The sequence below is a fragment of the Pyrus communis genome, chromosome 17, assembly GCF_963583255.1.
Source record: "Pyrus communis chromosome 17, drPyrComm1.1, whole genome shotgun sequence".
Lineage (NCBI taxonomy): Eukaryota > Viridiplantae > Streptophyta > Magnoliopsida > Rosales > Rosaceae > Pyrus > Pyrus communis.
In genome coordinates this window covers 3238141-3257998 of record NC_084819.1, presented here as the reverse complement: position 1 = coordinate 3257998, position 19858 = coordinate 3238141, and the positions used below count along the sequence as shown (strand labels likewise).

Here is a 19858-nt window from a genome sequence, read left to right as displayed (position 1 = left end):
TAATTATTATGGCTAACCCATGGTAAGACTTAGCTCACTCTTCCCTTAATGCAAATAATATTGTATGTTTGTTAAAATATACTTTTAGTTTTCAGTAATTTGTCAAAACTATCTTCAAAATCTCTCTTTTGTCAATTCTTTTCTCGTGAAACAGGCGAGTTCAACAAAAGCTAGACAACATCGACATCTCTGCAGTGCAGCTTTATGCCTCAATTCACATCGAAGACCATCAAGAAAAAATGTGTCTGTTTTTAGTGAAACGACACTGTTTTTAGTAAAGTTTAAAGCTAGTCATGTTTTCTTAAAATAATAGAAGCCCATTAACCCTCCCTCCTCCCAATCATCTTATAAATTTTAGCTCTCTGCCCTATGTGTATATATATTGACATATCGACACAATTAAAAAGGCATTAAAGGGCAGGGATGTACACTAAGCACACAATGGTATGGGTCACCCAAGTGGTTGCCGAAATGCCTCACCGAAAACTTTGGAAAATTTTAATTTTTTTTTTTTTTTTTTTTTACATTTCCACCACTACATAATTAGTTGTGCTCCAGGTGAACGAACTTTCTAGCTTCGCTCCTAGTACAGCCCACATGAGCCCCAAAATAGAATGTTGTATATAATTGTCTCATTGTGTGACTTAGCGCAACCTTCTAGAAGTAAAATATTGTTTAATATAAAAAGAAAAAATCATTAAAATTCATGATGCTATAATTAAGAACAAACATCTTAAAGGTTATTCAAGACCAACTCAGCTAGACCGAAATGTTGCACTCCTCGACCCGGCCCCAAAATAAGCTGGGAAAGAAGTGGTCCTGAATCTGCTTGGCTGCAAAAGAACTGAAATATTGTTTCCGACTCTGTTTCTTTATCGTTTCAGAGGGAGGTGTTATTGTCGCTCTAAAATAAAATAATAATAAAACAGAGAGTACCACCACCAAGAATAATAACTGCTTGAACTGAAAGACAACTCTGATGCTTAAAAATCATGCCACTAGCAATAATTCCATTCTTTTACCTTTCAAAAATACTTTGATTACAACAAATTAAAAAAACAACCTTTCAAATATGCCACCTTATCCACACCTCACTAACCAAAATGCACAATGAGTCAAAGAGTACCAGGTACCTTGCCTTCCTAAGTGCTTAAAAAATGAGGAGAAAAGAAAACAATTTGCAATGGAATTAAGGTTCCGTTCTCTCGTACCTAACATCCAATGGTGACGTGCTGTTTTTCCTCTTCGAAGAGATTGTTTCATTGGCGGAATCAAATATGCTGTCATCTTCAGAATCTGATTTGTTTATCGATAAGTTATCATCTTCAGAATCTGATTCGTTTATTGAGAATTTGTCATCTTCAGAATCCTCACTTTCTGATAGCTCTGAGATTGAGGAACCTGCGTTTATCTCTGAAAGACTCGCGGAAAAGAAATCATTGGTGGAATCTACATTTTGCTTTTCAAGCATTTTAAGTTCCCCTGATTCCTTGATCTCTTGTGTTGGACTATCCAAGATTGAAATGGGATTCCTGTCATTTGGGTCACCATAAAGTGCAATATGTCTGTAATACAGCTCCAGTTCCTTCTCAGCAACGGCAATGAAGTGCCGCACGGTCTCGAGGGATTGCTCGTACTTAAACTTTTCCAGTGCCTGTAAACAGGGAAAACAGACTCAATATTGAGAAATCACCACTCAAGTTTCAAGCTCGATTACAAGATGAGATGTTCGTAAAGCAACAAGCATATAAAAATCCAACTACCCTCTGCTTGTCAAAACTGCTGAACAAAATTATTATCATTTTCCATACTCGAGGATAACTTTTTGTTAAAGTACCTTAAATCAAGTTTTCCAGTGAAATGTTTTATGGTTGAACTATAAAGTTTCCGTGAACTTAGTTCATGCTAGATCAGAGAGTTGATCTGGACAAGGTAATCAACAGGCCCGGCCATGGGTCCAATCAACGGGCCAGGCAAGGCCACAACCATACCTGCAGGCCGTGAGCCGACAGGCCTCCAGCTGGAGTTAAGTTATGGTTCATCTCCATAAATTATTAAGAACAAAAATTAATGAAGGATATACTGAAATGACCAGAATTAAGTTAATTGATACTTGACAAGTTTTACTTGCTACAATATGGATATATTCCAATGAGCGGATAAAAAAGAAAGAGAGAAATTGATGTGGAAATGACTGCCATAGGTACTTGTCCGTCGACTAGATACTCTTTCCAAAGATACCTGATTGACAACAAAACAATTACGGAAATGGAAGATGTGAAAGTGCAATACCTAGCAACAACGGACCACACCTCACATCTCAAACTAATACGGACAATGCAACAAAATTGAGTTTAAAATTATAAACAGTTACACAAAAGAGAGAAGAAACTGAGTAGACGAAGCTTGAAAAATCACCTTTTTCTTGGACAAAGTATTTGTGGGTGACATAACTTTTGGCATGACATAGTTCTTTCCTCGATAGAATATTATGGTGTCATCTCCAACTATTTGAATTGGGATCCCGCCACTCAGTCTAGCAATTTCCTGGGCATATTCATGTACTTGGCCAGGTTTACATGGCTTGCAAATCACCTTGACGGTTTCATGTTTTTTCCAATGCATATGCATGTTAAGAATAACACCTCCGAAAATTCCTCGTTTTCCAATCGGTGCATAATTAGACTTCTTTTGAGCCATTTTCTTCATATAAAACCGCTCCTCACCTGTCAGGTCATCTGGTTGTACCTCAGGACCCTGGACTTTTGGAATTTCATACCTCTTAAGTCTTTCAATCAGCAAAGCTTCCTTTATTCTAGCCTGAATAGAAAGAAAAAAAGTCACGAAAATTAAAGACTAGGATGATAAAAAAAAAAATTCTTATCTTCAAAAGACTAGCGCTATCAAAAGATTTTTTAAAACAAATGAAAAGACAAACTGGTCATGAGGGGCAGTAGTGTTTGAAAGTATTTCAATTTTGTTTTAAAAGTACTGAAATGACCTAAGCCTCACCAAATATTAGAAACCAATTACAAATTCTCGGCTAGTGTACAGAAAAAGGTGGAAACTATACGAGGCGTCCTCATATTGGGAGGGAAAAAAGGGCAAGCAAATCGAACATTAAAATAAATAAAAAACGATCATAGGTCATCATAATTGTGCAAGTTCCTAAATATTTCAGTCTAAAGGACTGAAAAGAGGCACAGAACTGCAGAAATGAGAGAATTACTGTAAAATAACACCTTCCCTGACACATTAGTTTAAACTTAAAAATTAAACCTTTGTTTAAATACAAAAATAGATTCAGGGGACGGTAAAAAGTCAGACTCTTCCCATGGGTGTGGCCTAATTTGGAGTTATAAACACAGTAAAACACCTTTAGATGTTAAAAAATTTAACGGCATCCCAACCCCTAAGAAATATATTTTCAACAAATGTGTTTCCTTCTAAAAAAATTATACTTGACAAACAGCTTAGTTCGAACAAAACACACTTATTTTCCTTTTTCTTTTTCCAGTTCATGCAAAATTTTCAAATATGCAAAAGCATAAATTTCAATTTAAGAAACTAAGGCATGCAACAGTCAATTGAAACTCTTTTTCTTTTCCAGTTTTTTTTTTTTATAAATTTTTTAGGAACCTTAATAGCTTTGACTTTAATCAGAGTTTGTTGCAAGACCTTGTCCTGAGACAATATTTCTTAAGCAAAGTACTTGGTCTGCAAGGAAGACCATTGCTTAAGGTTGATACAAAGTTTCCTTAACTCTAAGAATCAAGAAAGGCCACAGTATGCATTTACACTTTCATTGAAAAGAAAAAATTATATAGTTTAGACTAGAGTAAACTGCCAATTTGCCCCCTGAACTATCACTGAACTTTCGATTTCCCCCTGAACCTTTTAATTGGAAAATTAAGAACTTAAACTAATTTTTTTGGCCGATTTCCCCCCTAATGTTAGTTTTTCATAGATTTCATCCACATTAACGTTAACTTTTATCATGTGCAAACCACGTAACTCTCCTTTGTGGACAAAAGCGTCATTTCACTAAACCTTCAGACACAAAAGCTATAGAATCACACATATTTGCATAGGTTTATATTTTAGAAATCTAAGGTTTTCAATTATTTTAAAGAATGAAGTGACTGAACTACCCACATATGTTGTGCACATGCTTCCATTTAACAGAAATTTGGATGAAATGAATGAAAAATTAACAGCAGGGGGCAAATCAGCCAAAAAAATTAGTTTAAGTCCTTAATTTTCCAATTAAAAAGTTCAGGGGGGAAATCGAAAGTTAGGTGATAGTTCAGGGAGCAAATCGGTAGTTTACTCTTTAGGTTAATACTAATTCAGATATAATATAAAGTGGCACAAGCTTATCTTGCTTTAAAGGGAAATAAGACATACTATAAGCTCATAAAGAACTAGGAATACCAGAAAACAATAATCCAACTCATTTCCAAGTCAAATCTCTACTTAGTGAAAATCCACCTTGGAGAACAAACTAGAACCAACCACTCTATCTGATGTTCTCAAGCCTATGAATGGCCGAATTGGAAACCTATAGTTGACTGTTATCTATTTAATTAACACAGATTTTCTGCAAAGTCCTCCAAAAGTTTTCGGAGCAGAAATTGTAGAAGGACTACAACTATGACGAATAGGAAAAAGACCTTCTACTAGCCCATTCAACTTGCAATGATCTTTAGGGTTCACTTATAATGTGAAAGATTAGGAAATTATGATAAGAGCCAGGGACTAAACTAATGGCTTGATGAATATGTCCCATGGATGGTAACTCATCTTTTGGGTGTCAAGTCATCAACCTCATCTAGTAAATAAGTATTCGCAGGGCCACAGGTGGTTGGTAGGAACCCGAATAGACTCTAAATAAAACAAGTACCATCACTCTAATTCATAACCTCTTTTAAAAACTTCCATTGGAACAAATATGATTTATACTTACTAGGATAGAGAGGAAGTGGAAATGCACTTAGGATTACGACTTTCTACATGTTTTGCAAGCCTTAACATAATAATCGCAGCTTAAGCATAAAGCAGTAGTTATTATCCGTACAATGTCTCTCTGAATCATGATCATAAAGCCAAGGAAGTGGTAAAATCCATAGGAAAGACATCACAACCAGAATAGTCCAATTCAGCTAACCTTTTCAAGCTTGTACTTGATTCTCTCCTCAGCATTAGCAAACTTCTGCCCTTTCTTCTTCCTCTTGATGCCGAGCTGACGTGGATCCTTCCTATTGGCCGCTCTTCTCTCCTGCTTCTCTCTCATTCTCTGTTGCTTTAACCTCTTCTTGGTCAGCCACTTCTCCTTTTTTGGTGGATCGATTTCGTGCATCTCGAACTTGGGTTTCCCTTGTGATATCACCAAATTCACCGACCCATGGCTCAAGTTTCTGAAAACCCATGATGCGTTTAGAGGATTTGGCAGAGGCAAGTGTATGGTTGCAATGAAAATTGGTTCTTGGGTTGGAAAACCTGACCTGAATGACAGAAAATGTGGCAGGAAAATGGTGAACCCACATCAATCTTCCACAATCCAGAATCATCATTATATTGAAGGACAAATTTAAGAGTACAGTAAGATTATACTATTGGCAGGAAAGAATTGAAAATTTTGAAAACCCATTAACATTTTCTCATAATTCAATTAAACGGTTTGATGGGTTGTGTTTGGATGCAGAGAAAATTGATGTTAAGGATAGCAGCAACAACCAAACAACCATATAAAATGTGTTGCAGAGAGAGAGAGAGAACCTTAGAGAGTGAGGTTTGGAAGGCGAAGATTTGAGAACCGAAGAAGCTCTGCGAACAGCAGCAGAAAACACAGCTCTTGCCATTTTACTGACAAATTTCCAGGGAGAGAGGGAGTGCAGAAGATTAAGGTTGCACGGTCTGGAACCGAACCGGGTCGAACCGCTTTGGACCGGACGGCTTACGATACGAGCTGCGATTCTGCAGGCCAAAGGTCCACCCAGATAACCACGTGTTGAAACCACATCAGTTTAAAGTTGAATGTTGACTTCTTATGCCGTTCTCTATCCAATCCGATTTTGACACGTCATATTGAATTGAGCCCCATATTTACAACCTGAACCCTCTCGCCTTCCTCCATCCCCCCCTCTCTCTCTCTCTCTCTGTGGCGTCGAGACTCAGAAACCAGGCGTTTCCATGTGCTTCACGATCAATTAACGGAAGGGTTTCGCGAATTTACAGTAAGTCTCTTATTTTTGTAATTTAATTTGATCTAAAAATTGTAAAAGTTTCTTCCTTTTTGTTTAGTTTATTTTAGGGTTTTTAATTTTTGATTAGTTTTCCGTTTGGTTGCTGAGAAAATGCGGGAATATTGTATTGAGAAAAGATTTTAGATTCCGGATTGTTTTGCCTTGTTTTAATTAGCTATGGAATTAATTAGTGTTTGAATATTTGTATGTGAAAATAAATATGGGTTTTGGGGAAAATTAGAGCACTGACTTTGTGGGAAGAGAGGAGAAGAAGTTTAATATTCAAATGTCACTAATCAATGGTTTGGACCATATTGATTAACTTAATCTTGTTCAAAGAACTTTGTTCGGTTGCTAATTGGTTCCGTTAATTTTGTGTTTTTTGCTTTTAGGTGGCCTAATTGGCATAGAAAAGAAGACTGGGGATAATACTTTATTTTTCTGTTTTTTGGTTTTAGAAATCAACCAAAGAATTGGGGTTTATCTCGGATGAGTTTCGGTATAGGGGAAGTTTGACAAGAGTTCAAAAACACAAGTGGAGAAAATTTAGCTTAATTGTATTGGTAATGAGGAACTCGTAACTTTAGGAGTTATTTTCATGTCCTCATACTCACTCTTGGGAAATAATCAACAGTCATGTGTTAGCTCAAACCGGATCTCTACTTTTAGTTTGTACTTGCAGAATCCCTCATGGTAAGAATGAACCTTCCTCAGATTTGAAATTGTACATGAACCTTCCTCAGATTTGAAATTGTACTCTGATTGTTCCACAAATTTAAACCGCCCAAGTCTCAAACAGTTATTATCGGGTTGTTTTCTGAACAGAAGTTTCTGAAATGTCTTCAAATTTTTTTTTTGTTATATTTTGGAATCAATAAGTCTTTGCAAATATGTGTCTGCTGACAATCATATTTTGTGCTGACCATCTATTGTGTGGCGAAACTTATCAGAAAAATTCTTCTTATTGCAGTGGAATTTGCACTTGATGGTGATGTTGATGGCGAGGTGGTGGGGAGTTCTGCTGAGATGGAACTTAGTAGAGCAGCTGATGAAAATGAAACCGGCGGTAGTTCTGTTGAAGGGGCATTCCAGTTGGGCCTGGATGATAAAATAAATGTAGATTCTCCTGGAGGGGATATAATTCCAGAAGCAGTTCCTGTAGTATCGGTGGTTTCCGCAGATGAGCCATATGTTGGTCAAGAGTTTGAAACTGAAGCAGCTGCTCATGCATTTTATAATGCATATGCCACACATGTGGGATTCATAATTCGTGTAAGCAAGCTCTCTCGATCAAGGCGTGATGGATCTGCCATTGGTCGTGCACTTGTTTGTAACAAAGAGGGTTATAGAATGCCTGACAAACGTGAAAAAATTGTAAGGCAAAGAGCCGAGACCAGGGTTGGTTGCAGAGCAATGATTTTGGTGAGGAAAGTAACTTCTGGGAAATGGGTTGTCACAAAATTTGTAAAGGAGCACACTCATCCTTTGACACCTGGGAAAGGTCGAAGGGATTGCATTTATGATCAATATCCGGTTAGTTGTTTTTCTCCTTTTTTGACCATTAGTGTTTGACTTTTTACATTGTTAAATTTTCTTATCCCTTGCGAAGTTCTGAAGTTTGTTAATAGTAATAGGTCTTTTACAAATAATGGGGGTGGTATATTACAATCTGTAGTCATGAATATCTTCTTTTCTATTACCATGGGAGTAGAGTAAATGGCTGCCACTATTTTTGGGATTTGAAGTAGAGTAAATAGTGTAATCATATTCAGTATCCGGTTAGGCACATTTTAGCAACTTAAGATAAACGAAAAGTCAAAACTCAAGCTGTACTAGACAACCTCACACATGTTTTGCATGTGAGAAATTTAATTTTTGAGGAGGAGAGAGAGAAAGGGAGTGGTGATAATTATTGCACGGGAAGAGAGAGTGGTGAGAAACTTATGGAGAATTGTATTTTGTTAAAATAAATTCTAAGTACCCCTTTTAAAAATTACCCTGATTACTTTTGCTTTCTCTTCATCTAGTAAGGGTTAAAGTTGGCAAATCAGGGACATAGGAGGTATTATATGTAAATGTTGACAGCGGCTCTTCTCATAATAAAAGTCTATAAATATAAGTCGAAACAAACAATTTTTGCATCTAATGTTGGCGATATTAGCAACCCAAATTTACTTGGCAGATATGCAGCCATCTGTACTGTATGATATCGGATGCTAGGTAATGAAGTTAGTAATGATTAAATTTTACAAATATGGAGGCTACAATGGCTAGAAGTTGGCCAAAAGTAATGTGAGTGGAAGATTTCAAAAGCAAAGGCAGGATTTATTAAAAAAAGGAAAAAAAGTGGTTTCGGAATAGATCAGACTAAAATCTTGTAAACTCTGGCTTTTTGGTTCGATGTTCATCTGAAACAGTTTTTAGTCTCCCTTCCTTTTTTGATGAAATGTTATTCACATAGTATTTAATGTTAGGCAAGCGACTGTTGAATTCTTTTTCTGTTTGGGCTTTTTTTGACATGCGGCAGCTAGTGTCTATACACACTACAGTCGTCCAAAATTAGACGTGGTTGTAGAATTTTTGGAATGTAGTTCTTTAATTCTTCCTTGAGGGCGAGCCTTGGCGCAACATAAAGGTTGCTCCTTTGTGACGAAAAGGTCACAGGTTCGAGTTGTGGAAACAACCTCTTTTCAAAAGCAATGATAAGGCTGCATACGATAGACATCCATTTCTGCATTGGTGGTGATTTTGTTTCTCCAACATGCCATTAGATCCTTGAATGTGTAAATGTCTTCGAGTCCAAAGCTCATCGTTGTCCATTTCCACAATGAGTACTCGAGATGATTTGCAATTACATTATCATTGTTGTTTCTGTCCGCCATGCTTTTATGTGTAGGTTATGGCTTTCGGTTTTCATTGTTGTCTCCTGTGTTGTATTCGAGTCCTAAGCTCATAGTTGTCCATTTCCACAATGAGTACTCGAGATGATTCGCACTTGCTTTCTAGGATGTTTAATATGTTATATCATTGTTGTTTCTGTCCGCCATGCTTGTATGTGTAGGTTAGGGCTTTTGGTTTTCGCTGTTGCCTCCTGTGTTGTAAGGTGAAAAGTGAAAACGATGCAGTTTTTCTTAGTTACCATGGTTAGCAGCTAGATCATTAAAACAAGGTTCTAGCCTATTAAAGTATTGTAGTTGAAACATAAACATTTCCTAGTTTGACTGTTTTGTGCACGCGAAGAATGGACTATATATGCTTTTCACAAACGAATACATTACATGTGGGAGTTATGTTCTTTCTCTACAGACTTACTTGTGAGTAATCCAGACATTGAAATGGATTGATGCTGAAAATCATGACGAGAAGAGATGCTATTTTTGGGAAAATTTTAATTGGGTTTGAATTTGTGAATCATAATAATACAGCTTGACGTGTATTTTAATTGCCTTTTGTTTTCTCGTTCAGAATGAGCATGACAAAATTCGGGAATTATCTCAGCAGTTGGCAATAGAGAAAAAGCGTGCTGCGACCTATAAAAGACATCTGGAACTAATTTTTGAGCACATTGAAGAACACAACGAGAGCCTATCAAAGAAGATCCAACACATAGTAGACAGTGTGAAGGAGATTGAAGGCAAAGAACTGCAAGGACACAGATAAGGATTGCTGCAACTTAAGCACCTCTCGTTTGGTAAAACATAGAATCAAGCAATGTCGTGGACAATGCTGCAGCATGAATCGTTCGGTCATTGTTTTGATTTTAGTGTTAGGGGTTCGCCCGGAATCTAGTTAGTTTCTAACTTTCTATAGCTTTGTGATGTTTTAGTCACTGGCATTCATTGGACTGCCTTGTGTAAATTTCTCGTCTGCATCAAATGGTCAGTAGGGAAAATGTTATTGAGGCCATGTACAGTTTTACCTGAGCCATCCATGTGAATTGTGCTTATAAAGCAGATTATAGGACGTCCGAAGGAAGTTGGAATCGAACCATCGCTTACACGTGAAATTTGATATGAGGTCTGTTTTGTATAGCTTCAGAACAGTGTATTCATCCTCCTTTTAAATACAACTCTTGAGAATTTCCCTTTGCTGATGGTTGTGGTTTTCGTAAACTTGTGTTAAGACACTTGACGTATCGGGTTGTGTTTTCGGCGCATTGAAAATTTTTGCTGGAGACTAGAGAGGGGATTTTCCAAAACTTTGTACAATGAAACCACTTATAAGTTTTAGTTATTTATCAGGAGTTGTTGGTTACAATTGAAATGAATCGATGTGACAGCCTGTCCCGAAATTTACCTTCGATGGCGTGGAGTGACGATTTTGCCCTTGGACGTTAGTTGGTGTTTTGGGTGATTTGTTTTCTTTTGTTTTGGGTTGGCTGCCATCAGGACACACACACACACACACCTAAGCCAACCCATGGACCCTCCTTCTCTCTTCTCCCTCTTGGATGTTTCTGTAAATTTCGTACAAGTCGTACGGACAACCTTTGATTTAGCCATTTTCTACACGGATTGAGACCTTGAAGGTGGATTTCATGTTCCTTGCAAGCTCCTGAGTACATCCATACCATTTTTAGAACTTGAAACCCTTAAAAACCTGAGATCCCAATTCGAGGTACTGTTCATGCATACGTAAATACAAAGGTTTGAGAGGATTCTAAGGTTATAATGAGCTTTAAGACACTTTCACGAAGCTCGGAGAAGCATTTTGGAAGAAATTGGACGTCAGGAAACTCGAGAATAGTGAGTTGCAGAGGTGATCGAAATATCGTGATTTTTCCGACGATATTCCATCGTTTTTGGGGCTTCAAACAGTTTTTCCCAGTTTCCGGTGACGGCGATGGAGTCTGGCGACTAGCCGGAGAAGAAAGGGGAATATTCAATTAATCTTAATAGAATATTCATAACGGCAGCTAACGACGTCAGTTGTTTCGCATATAGGTGAGACCTATCCTGAGGACGAGCGCAGTTACTCGAGGCTAGGGGGCTACGACCCTTCCATATACCAGTGAGTGGGTTTTTTCCTTTTATCGTGTATATATATATATATATGACTGATAATTCCACAAACGTTTACAAATTGAATTTCATATAATTTATGTTAATGCTTTGGAGGACTAGTGTGAACTACGAATGGCTTGATCCCTGTTTAGGGTACGTACTACGTAGGCAGTCTAACAAGACGTTAGATGCAACCATACAATAAACGAGACTAAATAATTAAGATGTGAAGAATCAAGAAATTAAGATGTGAGATTTAACCTTAGGTTTTGGTATAACTAATGTTGGTCATAAATTAAGATGTGAAGAATCAAGAAATTGAGCTAAGGAAAGGTAAGTAGTGATAGTTAATTTAATTAGTGTCTATTTGGACTTATCACTGATGATTATTCTTGAAAGTAAATAGTTCGGGAGTAGGGTGTTACAGTTATGCATTTCATGTGGGGTGTTACAGTTATGCATTTCATGCCATTTGTGTATATGTTTATATAGCTGGTAATATTATATATATTTGGAAGCACTACGAAATGTTTGGGTTTAGATTGTATCATGGCATATTCATACATATATTACCTGAATCTAATTATTGTGAATGCTTTGAAGTGCCAAATGATGATGCGGACGCTCATGTAAGATTCAGGTATGTACACTTTGATGGTAACGATGGTAGTAAGTACGATTGTATTGAGATATCTTAGAGCTCATAAACCTGCACCTCGGTGTTAGTGCTCCTGCCCGTGGCCCGGGCCTAGCCTTCACGTGATCGTTCACCTCCCGCACCACAAGCTCACCTTGGATCCAAGGTAGGTGCCAGCCTGTCATGCAGACCACTTTAGGTGGTTCCGACTCGTAGGTGACTTGCGATACTTCGCACAACCTTCACGTGATCGTAACACTTGAGCATATTTATTTACACCCAGCCTGTCATACAGACCACTTTAGGTGGTTCCGACTCGTGTGTAGGATTTGGTTGATGAGCTATTGACTAGCATATTATTAAGCTATTGGCTAGCATATTGTTGAGCTATTGGCTAGCATGTTGATGAGTAATTGGCTAGCATGTTGATGAGTAATTGGCTAGCATGTTATTGAGCTATTAACTAGCATTGATTCATGAGATGCGGATAAGTCGTACATGTCACGATAGGTGACTCCGACTTATGTGTTAGTATTGATTGATGTGATATATGTACAGTTGTGCAGGTCACCATAGGTGATTCTGATTTGCATGTTATTATGGTTTATTAAGCATGTGATTATTTGTATTGCTACTGAAATGTTGGATAGTGGTATATTTCCAGGTTTACTATTAGTATACTTTTGATTCATACTCTTACGTAGTATGATTTGTTGGAAACTATACAGGTCTTACGGCGAGGGGTTACTACCTTTGATAATGGAAAATGATTTTGAAAATACTTGTTTCGATCACTCACTCACATTTTCTATTTATGCACCCCTCCAGGTACTAGCAATAGAGTTTCCGTATCGACGAAAATTTATGGCACTTCCCAGTACAGGTGGCTTCTTTTTGATGGTATAATCATTATCTTACCTTACTGTACTATACCTATGCTCTATATCATGCGTGAAATGGGTCCAGACCCGCTCACCGCACACTCGTGTACTTAGGCACTTTAAGATTTTAATGTATTCACATTTGATACATTATCATACTTTATGGCTTCGTCACCTTCCTGGTGTTGGCCAACATGCCTCGATTTGGGGTCCTAATGTATATTCCAGGTGACACAATTGAACTCTTGATCCAATCTTGTCACTAGGAGTACGGTCTAATGGTAATTTTTAGATGGTAGCTTCCATTTTCGACTCACTTGGATGACTAGTTGTATACATAATTTTTCGGTCAGAGAGTTGTATGAGGACCATGCATCGTGCATGTGCTTTGAACGGGGTGGAAGCCATGATTGAATTCTTATTACTCTCGCGAAATATGGTGTGAATGCCACACATATGTCGTGAAGTATGATGTGAATGCTACACATATGAATGCATAAAGAAGCAAATCTGCAGCTAAAGTGAATTTTAGCAATACCAATTAAAGTTTTGGGTAGAGTAAGTCTTAGAAAGATGAAATAGTGAAATGGATGAAGACTTTCATTCATGCCATTTATTTTCCACGGGTGTAAGGCTCCTCTATATAAATGGAAATTTGTAATGTAAAGATCATCTATCCATCTCAAGTAAACAATTTGTGCCAACTTACTCTTTCCCTTGCACGACAAAAGAAGAAAACCATAAAGATAATACTGCTTTCTTTCACATTTCATCTTCTACGTCTATTGCACTTGTTTGACATTAACAAAAAAAAAAAAAAAAAAAAAAGCAATATGATACATTGCTCATGTTCCACTTCAGAAGTTCTATCTTTTGTCTATTTGTAACAATTACAATATTTTCTATCTTTTCTGCAACTTAAAGTAAGAATCCAAGTGACTTGGTGATTACTATACCCCAAAAAATATGATTACAAGAATAACTTACATTGATATGGAATGTTACACATGAAATAAAAATTTATACATTTCTATTTTATTATCACATAATGTTATCGACATGGAAGTCATTTCTCTAAAATTACACCAACAAACTATGCCAATTGTCATAACCATTAAGTAATTAATGCGGTTGGATTCTTGATGATAGTTGTAGAGCAATAATATTAGAAAGTTAAATATTTTTTTGGCTAAAATGATGAGATTATCATAACTCTTTATTTTGGTCATTAAAATTTAAAATTGATATAAGTAGTTCGTAAGATTGTTCACCGTCAATCGTTTTAGCTTTTTGTGAAAAATCTCCGTTAAATTGAAAAACCACCAGTTTAAGGGAGATTTTGCTCATTTTGTGAAAAATCTTCGTTAAATTAGAAACTACTAGCTCAAGAGGAGGATTTGATTTGACAAATATTCTCAATTTAACAGAGATTTCACATATAAGATCAAAATAATTGAAAGTAAATAGTCTCATATACCACTCACTTTTATTAATTTTAAATCTCACAAATCAAAGTCAGAATTTGGATAAAAAAGCTTAAATTAAATAATTTGTTATTAAAAAGAAAAGGGCTGGAGATTTTCCTCTCCGAATCCTTTTGGTGAGGATTTTGGGAATTCGTAAATCGTGTTCGTTTATCGTACATCGTGCAGTCAGTTTTTATCAAATACTATTTGTGTTTAATTTTAAATAATTTCTGATTACATGATGTATGATGAACAAACATGATTTATGAATCTCCGAATCCGCTCGGGAGGATCTGGATTCGGAGATTTCAGCCGGTAAAGCGCCACGTGCATTTTATTTTAAAGTGTCTGCGTTCGAGTTTTTATCTGACGTGGTCTATCTTCCCCAAAAGAAAAGAAACAATTTGAAGCATTTACGACTCCACGGAATTCTCACTCCCGACGGGAAAACGAAGATCTACTTCGCTTGCTTCTACTTAGCTTGCTCGAATCAAGTAAGTGCTCCGTTCCTGTCGACATTCCAACGAATACCCATTTCTTCTGCCTCGCCCTTCGTCGAAACCCTCCATTTATTTTGGCCTTTTATCCCCACTTTGTTCCCATTTCAGTCATGCAAGTTCATACCCCAGGACTCTGAATCCGGAGCAAACTTTGCTTAAATTTAATTGGTTTAAATTGTTTGGGTTTCCGTGTCTCTGTACTTCATAATTCGGATACTATTTTTTGCATTTTTTTTGCACTGGGATTGAAGAATGTTAGCTTTAGCTGCCTGCTGTTGTTCACTGTTAAATGGGCAAAATCTGTAGTTCTCTGTTATCTTTTTTCCATGGGGTGTGGTGGGATCTATTTAGTTTACAGTGACTTTTTCAATTTGATTTGTTGTAAAATTATGCCGTAAATTGTATTTTGGGTGTTTTTTTTTTTATGTTGCTCACCACCTGTTTGATAAAATAAGAAACGGGATATTTTACTTGCCTATGATTATTGAGTACAAGAAAATGAAGAAGCTTTTTTGCGCGTAGTTGGGTAATATTTTGGGTTTTTTCGCAGAATCATATTAACCGTAGATGGGAAAGTTCAAATTTTTCCCATTTCATTATATTGCATGTTCTACGAGCCCAAAAGATAATATTATTTTGATTTTATTAGAGCTTAGAAGATATTTAACAGGCAATGTATTGCAGTGGATTCGGACGGGGATATAGCATTGGAGAGTTCTGATGCGCAGGAACTTATTGCATATGACGACGATTCCATTGTAGAACCATATGAGGGTATGGAATTCGAATCTGAAGATGCTGCCAAGATATTTTATGATGAGTATGCACGGCATGTTGGATTTGTCATGCGTGTGATGTCATGCCGTCGGTCTGAAAGAGATGGTAGGATTCTTGCTCGTCGACTTGGGTGTAATAAGGAGGGACACTGTGTTAGTATTCGAGGTAAATTTGGGCCGGTTCGAAAACCACGAGCAAGTACAAGGGAAGGTTGTAAGGCAATGATTCACGTAAAGTATGATAAATCCAGTAAATGGGTGATTACAAAATTCATAAAGGATCATAATCATCCACTAGTGGTGTCCCCACGTGAAGCTCGTCAAACCTTGGTGAGTATCTTTCTCATTTTGTTGACATTCTCGTGTAAATAGTTGAACTTTCAGTGTCTTCAAATCATTGATTTGCCAGGTGATGTATATTTTAAGATGTAAGATTTAGACTTTATACTCCTTTAAAAAACAGTTCTTGTATATTATATCCTTAGTGTACTTTCAGAAAAAAGGAAAACCATATATGTACTCCTGTTTGGGGTTAGTGCTGTTTTGTTGGTTCTTAAAGTCAACTTTTATTGCTTTTTAAGAAGACTAGTAGCAGTACCAAAAAATTGTTTTTGTGTATCATGAATTTCTAGTAAATTTTTTGTTAATGCCTTGCTCAAAGCATATATGTACTTAGAAATGAACAGTTCTCTTTAAAACATGAAGATTAGTAAACGCTGGTCAAATTATCCTCACTGACATTGAGAAAGCGAATCTAGGATTCTGCATAATCAGCAGAATTGGTTTATTTCATTTTATTTTATGTTTTATAAGACCATCTTGATGGAGGTGAAAATTTATTCAGGCAGCTCAACCGGCTGTGTACAGAAAGGCAAGTCGTAGATACAGTTCAGGACTAGGGCCTTTGTGTATTACCTTCGGAAACAAGTTATGGATATGGCATTTTGATGTTGAATACTCCCAAATTAGATTGACAATTTCTGTACTATATGTGATATCGTTTAGAATCTCTAGATCCTTGGCATGAACTTCACCTTGTAAAGTTAGACAACCTGGTAGAAACTCAATATGTGAATTTTGAGCCTCATTTTTGTGGTAGTCTAGTGAGAGTAACTTATGGTTTAACGTCTTACGATGCTCTTCTTCATGCTATGTCACGAACATAATTTGGTCTGGCCTTTTCCTTTTCATTCATTTACTTTTTCTATGAAGAATTTGTCCCACTTTCTATTTCTTGTCTCTTTTATACATAAATTAAGTAATTGAAATAATTTCACCAATCAAACTTTGTAGGAATAACAGATTTAAATCCAGATATCCCTGTTTTGTAATTAGTATGGCAGATGGTTATACTGCTAGAAATCATGCTAATGACAGTGTGTACTGATTCTAAGTGTTACAGAACCGTTCACACTACACAGGGTAGGATGTCATCTTATTAGGGCTCAAAGAAACTGAAATTTTTGTGCCGTCTTTTGTTTTGGAATATAAGACAGGGTCAAAAGCATGAACTGGTTAAGCCTTTGGGTGATCTGATTTTGGAGTTATTGCAGTTGGATAACATATAAATTTAAAAACTCAATTTCCTTCAAGCTCTGTGCGCCGTTGTCCCATTTGCTTTAAAAATTCTCTTCTTCCATTGTTGAACTGAACACTGGAAATGTTTAATGCAAATACACACAAAAAAACAAAGTGTGCACTGCATGCACAGATGCCTATGTTTGGAGATGTATGTATCTTTCTGGTCATATAAACATATCTGTGCTTGTAATCATGTATGCTCTATGTTAAGTGATGATATGAAGTTGTAGGATATATGTCTTCCTAATTGACAGTTTGATATACTGTATAATCCTATTTTATTAACATTTCGTTTTTCGTGCATCAAGTACGATCTAAATCATGTCTCTTGTGTGACCGTGTCTTGTGTTTTGTTTGTAGGATGAGAAGGATAAGAAAATTCAAGAATTAACTGCAGAGCTTCGGAACAAGAAACGGCTGTGCACAACATATCAGGAACAGCTAACGGCATTTACTGAGATTGTTGAAGAGTATAATGAACAGCTATCCAAGAAAGTTCAAAATGTAAGGGGTAATATTGAAGAATTTGAGGCCATAGATCAGGAGCTTTCACAGCATAGATAGGCTTCAATTGAGAGTGAGTATATCAAAATTATGTAGGGTGTAGTCTGTTTCTATTTGTTCCTGATTTTATCAATTAGGTTGCTAGAACTGTTGGACACCATTTCTGCAGTGAAATTAAGGTTTTAGTAACGTCTGTTTTCCAATGCTAATAATTCAACAGTGTTGCAACTTGAATATTTCATTGCTTCCATAAGGTGTAGTGTTTGCTATCTTTTCCCTAATGATGATCTAAAACTGCGCTGAATAAAATTCCTCACTGTTTAATACATTGAGGGATCATTAGGGAAAAGATTAAATACATGAAATTTAAATTCAAGTATCATAGCTTGCAGTGTTCAAAACTTGGATCTCTCTCTTCGTTGAATATATGATTGATGAAGTTCCATTAGTGTTGATTGGTTCCGATTAATCTTGAATTGGTTCTGAGTTGAAAAATTAAAAGTACAATTTCCCCCTGATATGAATGCTGATGTAAAACATGTCTCTTTTTAGTTCCCAAATTTCTTCAAAGAGGACAATCAATGGCTGGCCCGTGAGGCTGCCCTTGTTGTTCCCTATGTTGCACGGGTACGAATACAAGATATGCAATACATATACGACAAGTCTCCAAAAACTAGGATATGGTGGCAAGGATACGATAATAAAATATATGTATATGTATGGATTGTTTCTTTATTCTTTATTTATGTTTTGTTGTGTTTCTTAGTGCCCTTACATGTTATAATACACTCAGGTTCCTTTTTGGTTCTTTGTTTTGGAAAAGAAAAGAGTTCCAGTATATTTAGAATTTACCCTCACATACCTGGTTTTCGTTTTCTAAAAGTTGCAGATTAGCCAAGTATTACTTTCAATACACTTGCATATTCAGGCCATATCTGTCAGGAGTCAGGACCCGTTATCCCACATTGGTAGAACTTACAAGCCAGTTTTGTAGTGCCAAGTTCTACACACGGGTTCTTAACGGTATTCAAAAGTCAAAGTACCCCAAAACATTAGTTGGACACAGATTAGGAACATTCATTCAGTTCCGAGGGCATATTGGTATGAGCCACTCCTTTCTTGAAATTTGTAGCATCCGTGCTTCATAGGTTCCCTTGTTCAGCAAATAGGTTAAGTTTAACATAAAAACTTTGAACGGTAATTACGTTGATGTAATACTAATTATTTTGCGTGTGTTGTCGTATTGATATTTGACTGGCATGCTTAAATAATATTTTGACTTGTTGATTAGGTTCTTAATTTCCAACTTTTACAGCTTTGGCTGTAACATGGAGTTATTCGCTTCTTTATTGGCATCTCTCTGAGCACAGATCTTTCATTTTGTTTCTAACTAATAACGTTATTCCTATCGTGTTCATTTCTCTTATTGTTTCTCTTCAATTCCCTTCCTCTTATTTATTAGACGTTCAAGTTGTTTTATTCATTAGATGCAGGTGAGCTTACTAATTTATTGAGTGTGGTCGTGTTTTAATGTGATTAGAAATCAGACACTGACCGAGATCTATACAACTTGTGGTCTCGTGCCAATCATAAACTGCTTTTTCGGTGCAGGCTGCAGCCATGTGGGAAATCCAACTTATCCGGGACTATGCAGACATGCAAGCACTGATGGAGCTGCTTTATGTGGTGATGATGGTGACCAGTTCATGAGCTGCAATTGCGCTTAAATTTACTCGTTTTTGTGCAGCAACTTGAAAGCATTGCCACGGTCCATGTGCATATTTTGAATGGTGCAGGATAATATCCGAGAGAGATACCAGATGCCTAACTTCGGTTACATGGAGCATCGGCATCCCAAAGTCTAGACAGAGCAAATGGTTTTGTGTCCATTTTGCAGGAATTTGGTAGCATTTTAGAGTTGTAAAAACCGAATCCGCTTGTACATAATTTCGATACTAGAAGGTAGATTTTTACTTCTCGTATGCTATTGCCATTACGTGGGAAATTTTTTTGTTGTTGTTGTGTATGTTATTGCCATTACGCTTTTCTGTACTCTGTCGAACATCTTTTGCTGCCAGCGGTTGAAGCATCCTCGCTTGAACTTTTCTGGTTTTCGAGCGTGAGTGTTCTTTGAACACGCTTAGTATGAAATGCATTAATCATCTCTAACATGTTGTACTTCTTTTGTTCCCTGCTAACTAGATCTCAATCATTCGGGACTTGGACATTCTTCACCCAAACAATGCCGAAATGATATTTCGAACC

At 36.7% G+C, this 19858-nt stretch overlaps 3 protein-coding genes across 3 annotated transcripts; 2 read left to right on the top strand and 1 right to left on the bottom strand.

Moving 5' to 3' along the window:
- Positions 1-956: 956 nt before the first annotated feature.
- LOC137722396 (uncharacterized CRM domain-containing protein At3g25440, chloroplastic-like) lies at positions 957-6027 on the bottom strand. The gene is made up of 4 exons (XM_068461387.1): positions 5779-6027; positions 5168-5504; positions 2419-2820; positions 957-1654 (listed from the first exon to the last, which is right to left on the bottom strand). The coding sequence occupies exons 1-4, from the start codon at positions 5859-5861 to the stop codon at positions 1190-1192; spliced, it is 1287 nt and encodes a 428-aa protein (XP_068317488.1). The 5' UTR covers positions 5862-6027; the 3' UTR covers positions 957-1189.
- Positions 6028-6104: 77 nt separating this feature from the next.
- Positions 6105-10338, top strand: LOC137722398 (protein FAR1-RELATED SEQUENCE 5-like). Its single transcript, XM_068461389.1, has 3 exons — positions 6105-6236; positions 7216-7778; positions 9711-10338. Coding segments are annotated over exons 1-3 (759 nt in total). The 5' UTR covers positions 6105-6235; the 3' UTR covers positions 9906-10338.
- Positions 10339-14611: 4273 nt separating this feature from the next.
- Positions 14612-19575, top strand: LOC137723317 (protein FAR1-RELATED SEQUENCE 5-like). Its single transcript, XM_068462480.1, has 4 exons — positions 14612-14726; positions 15417-15838; positions 17450-17666; positions 19205-19575. Coding segments are annotated over exons 1-3 (627 nt in total). The 5' UTR covers positions 14612-14725; the 3' UTR covers positions 17654-17666; positions 19205-19575.
- Positions 19576-19858: the final 283 nt, after the last annotated feature.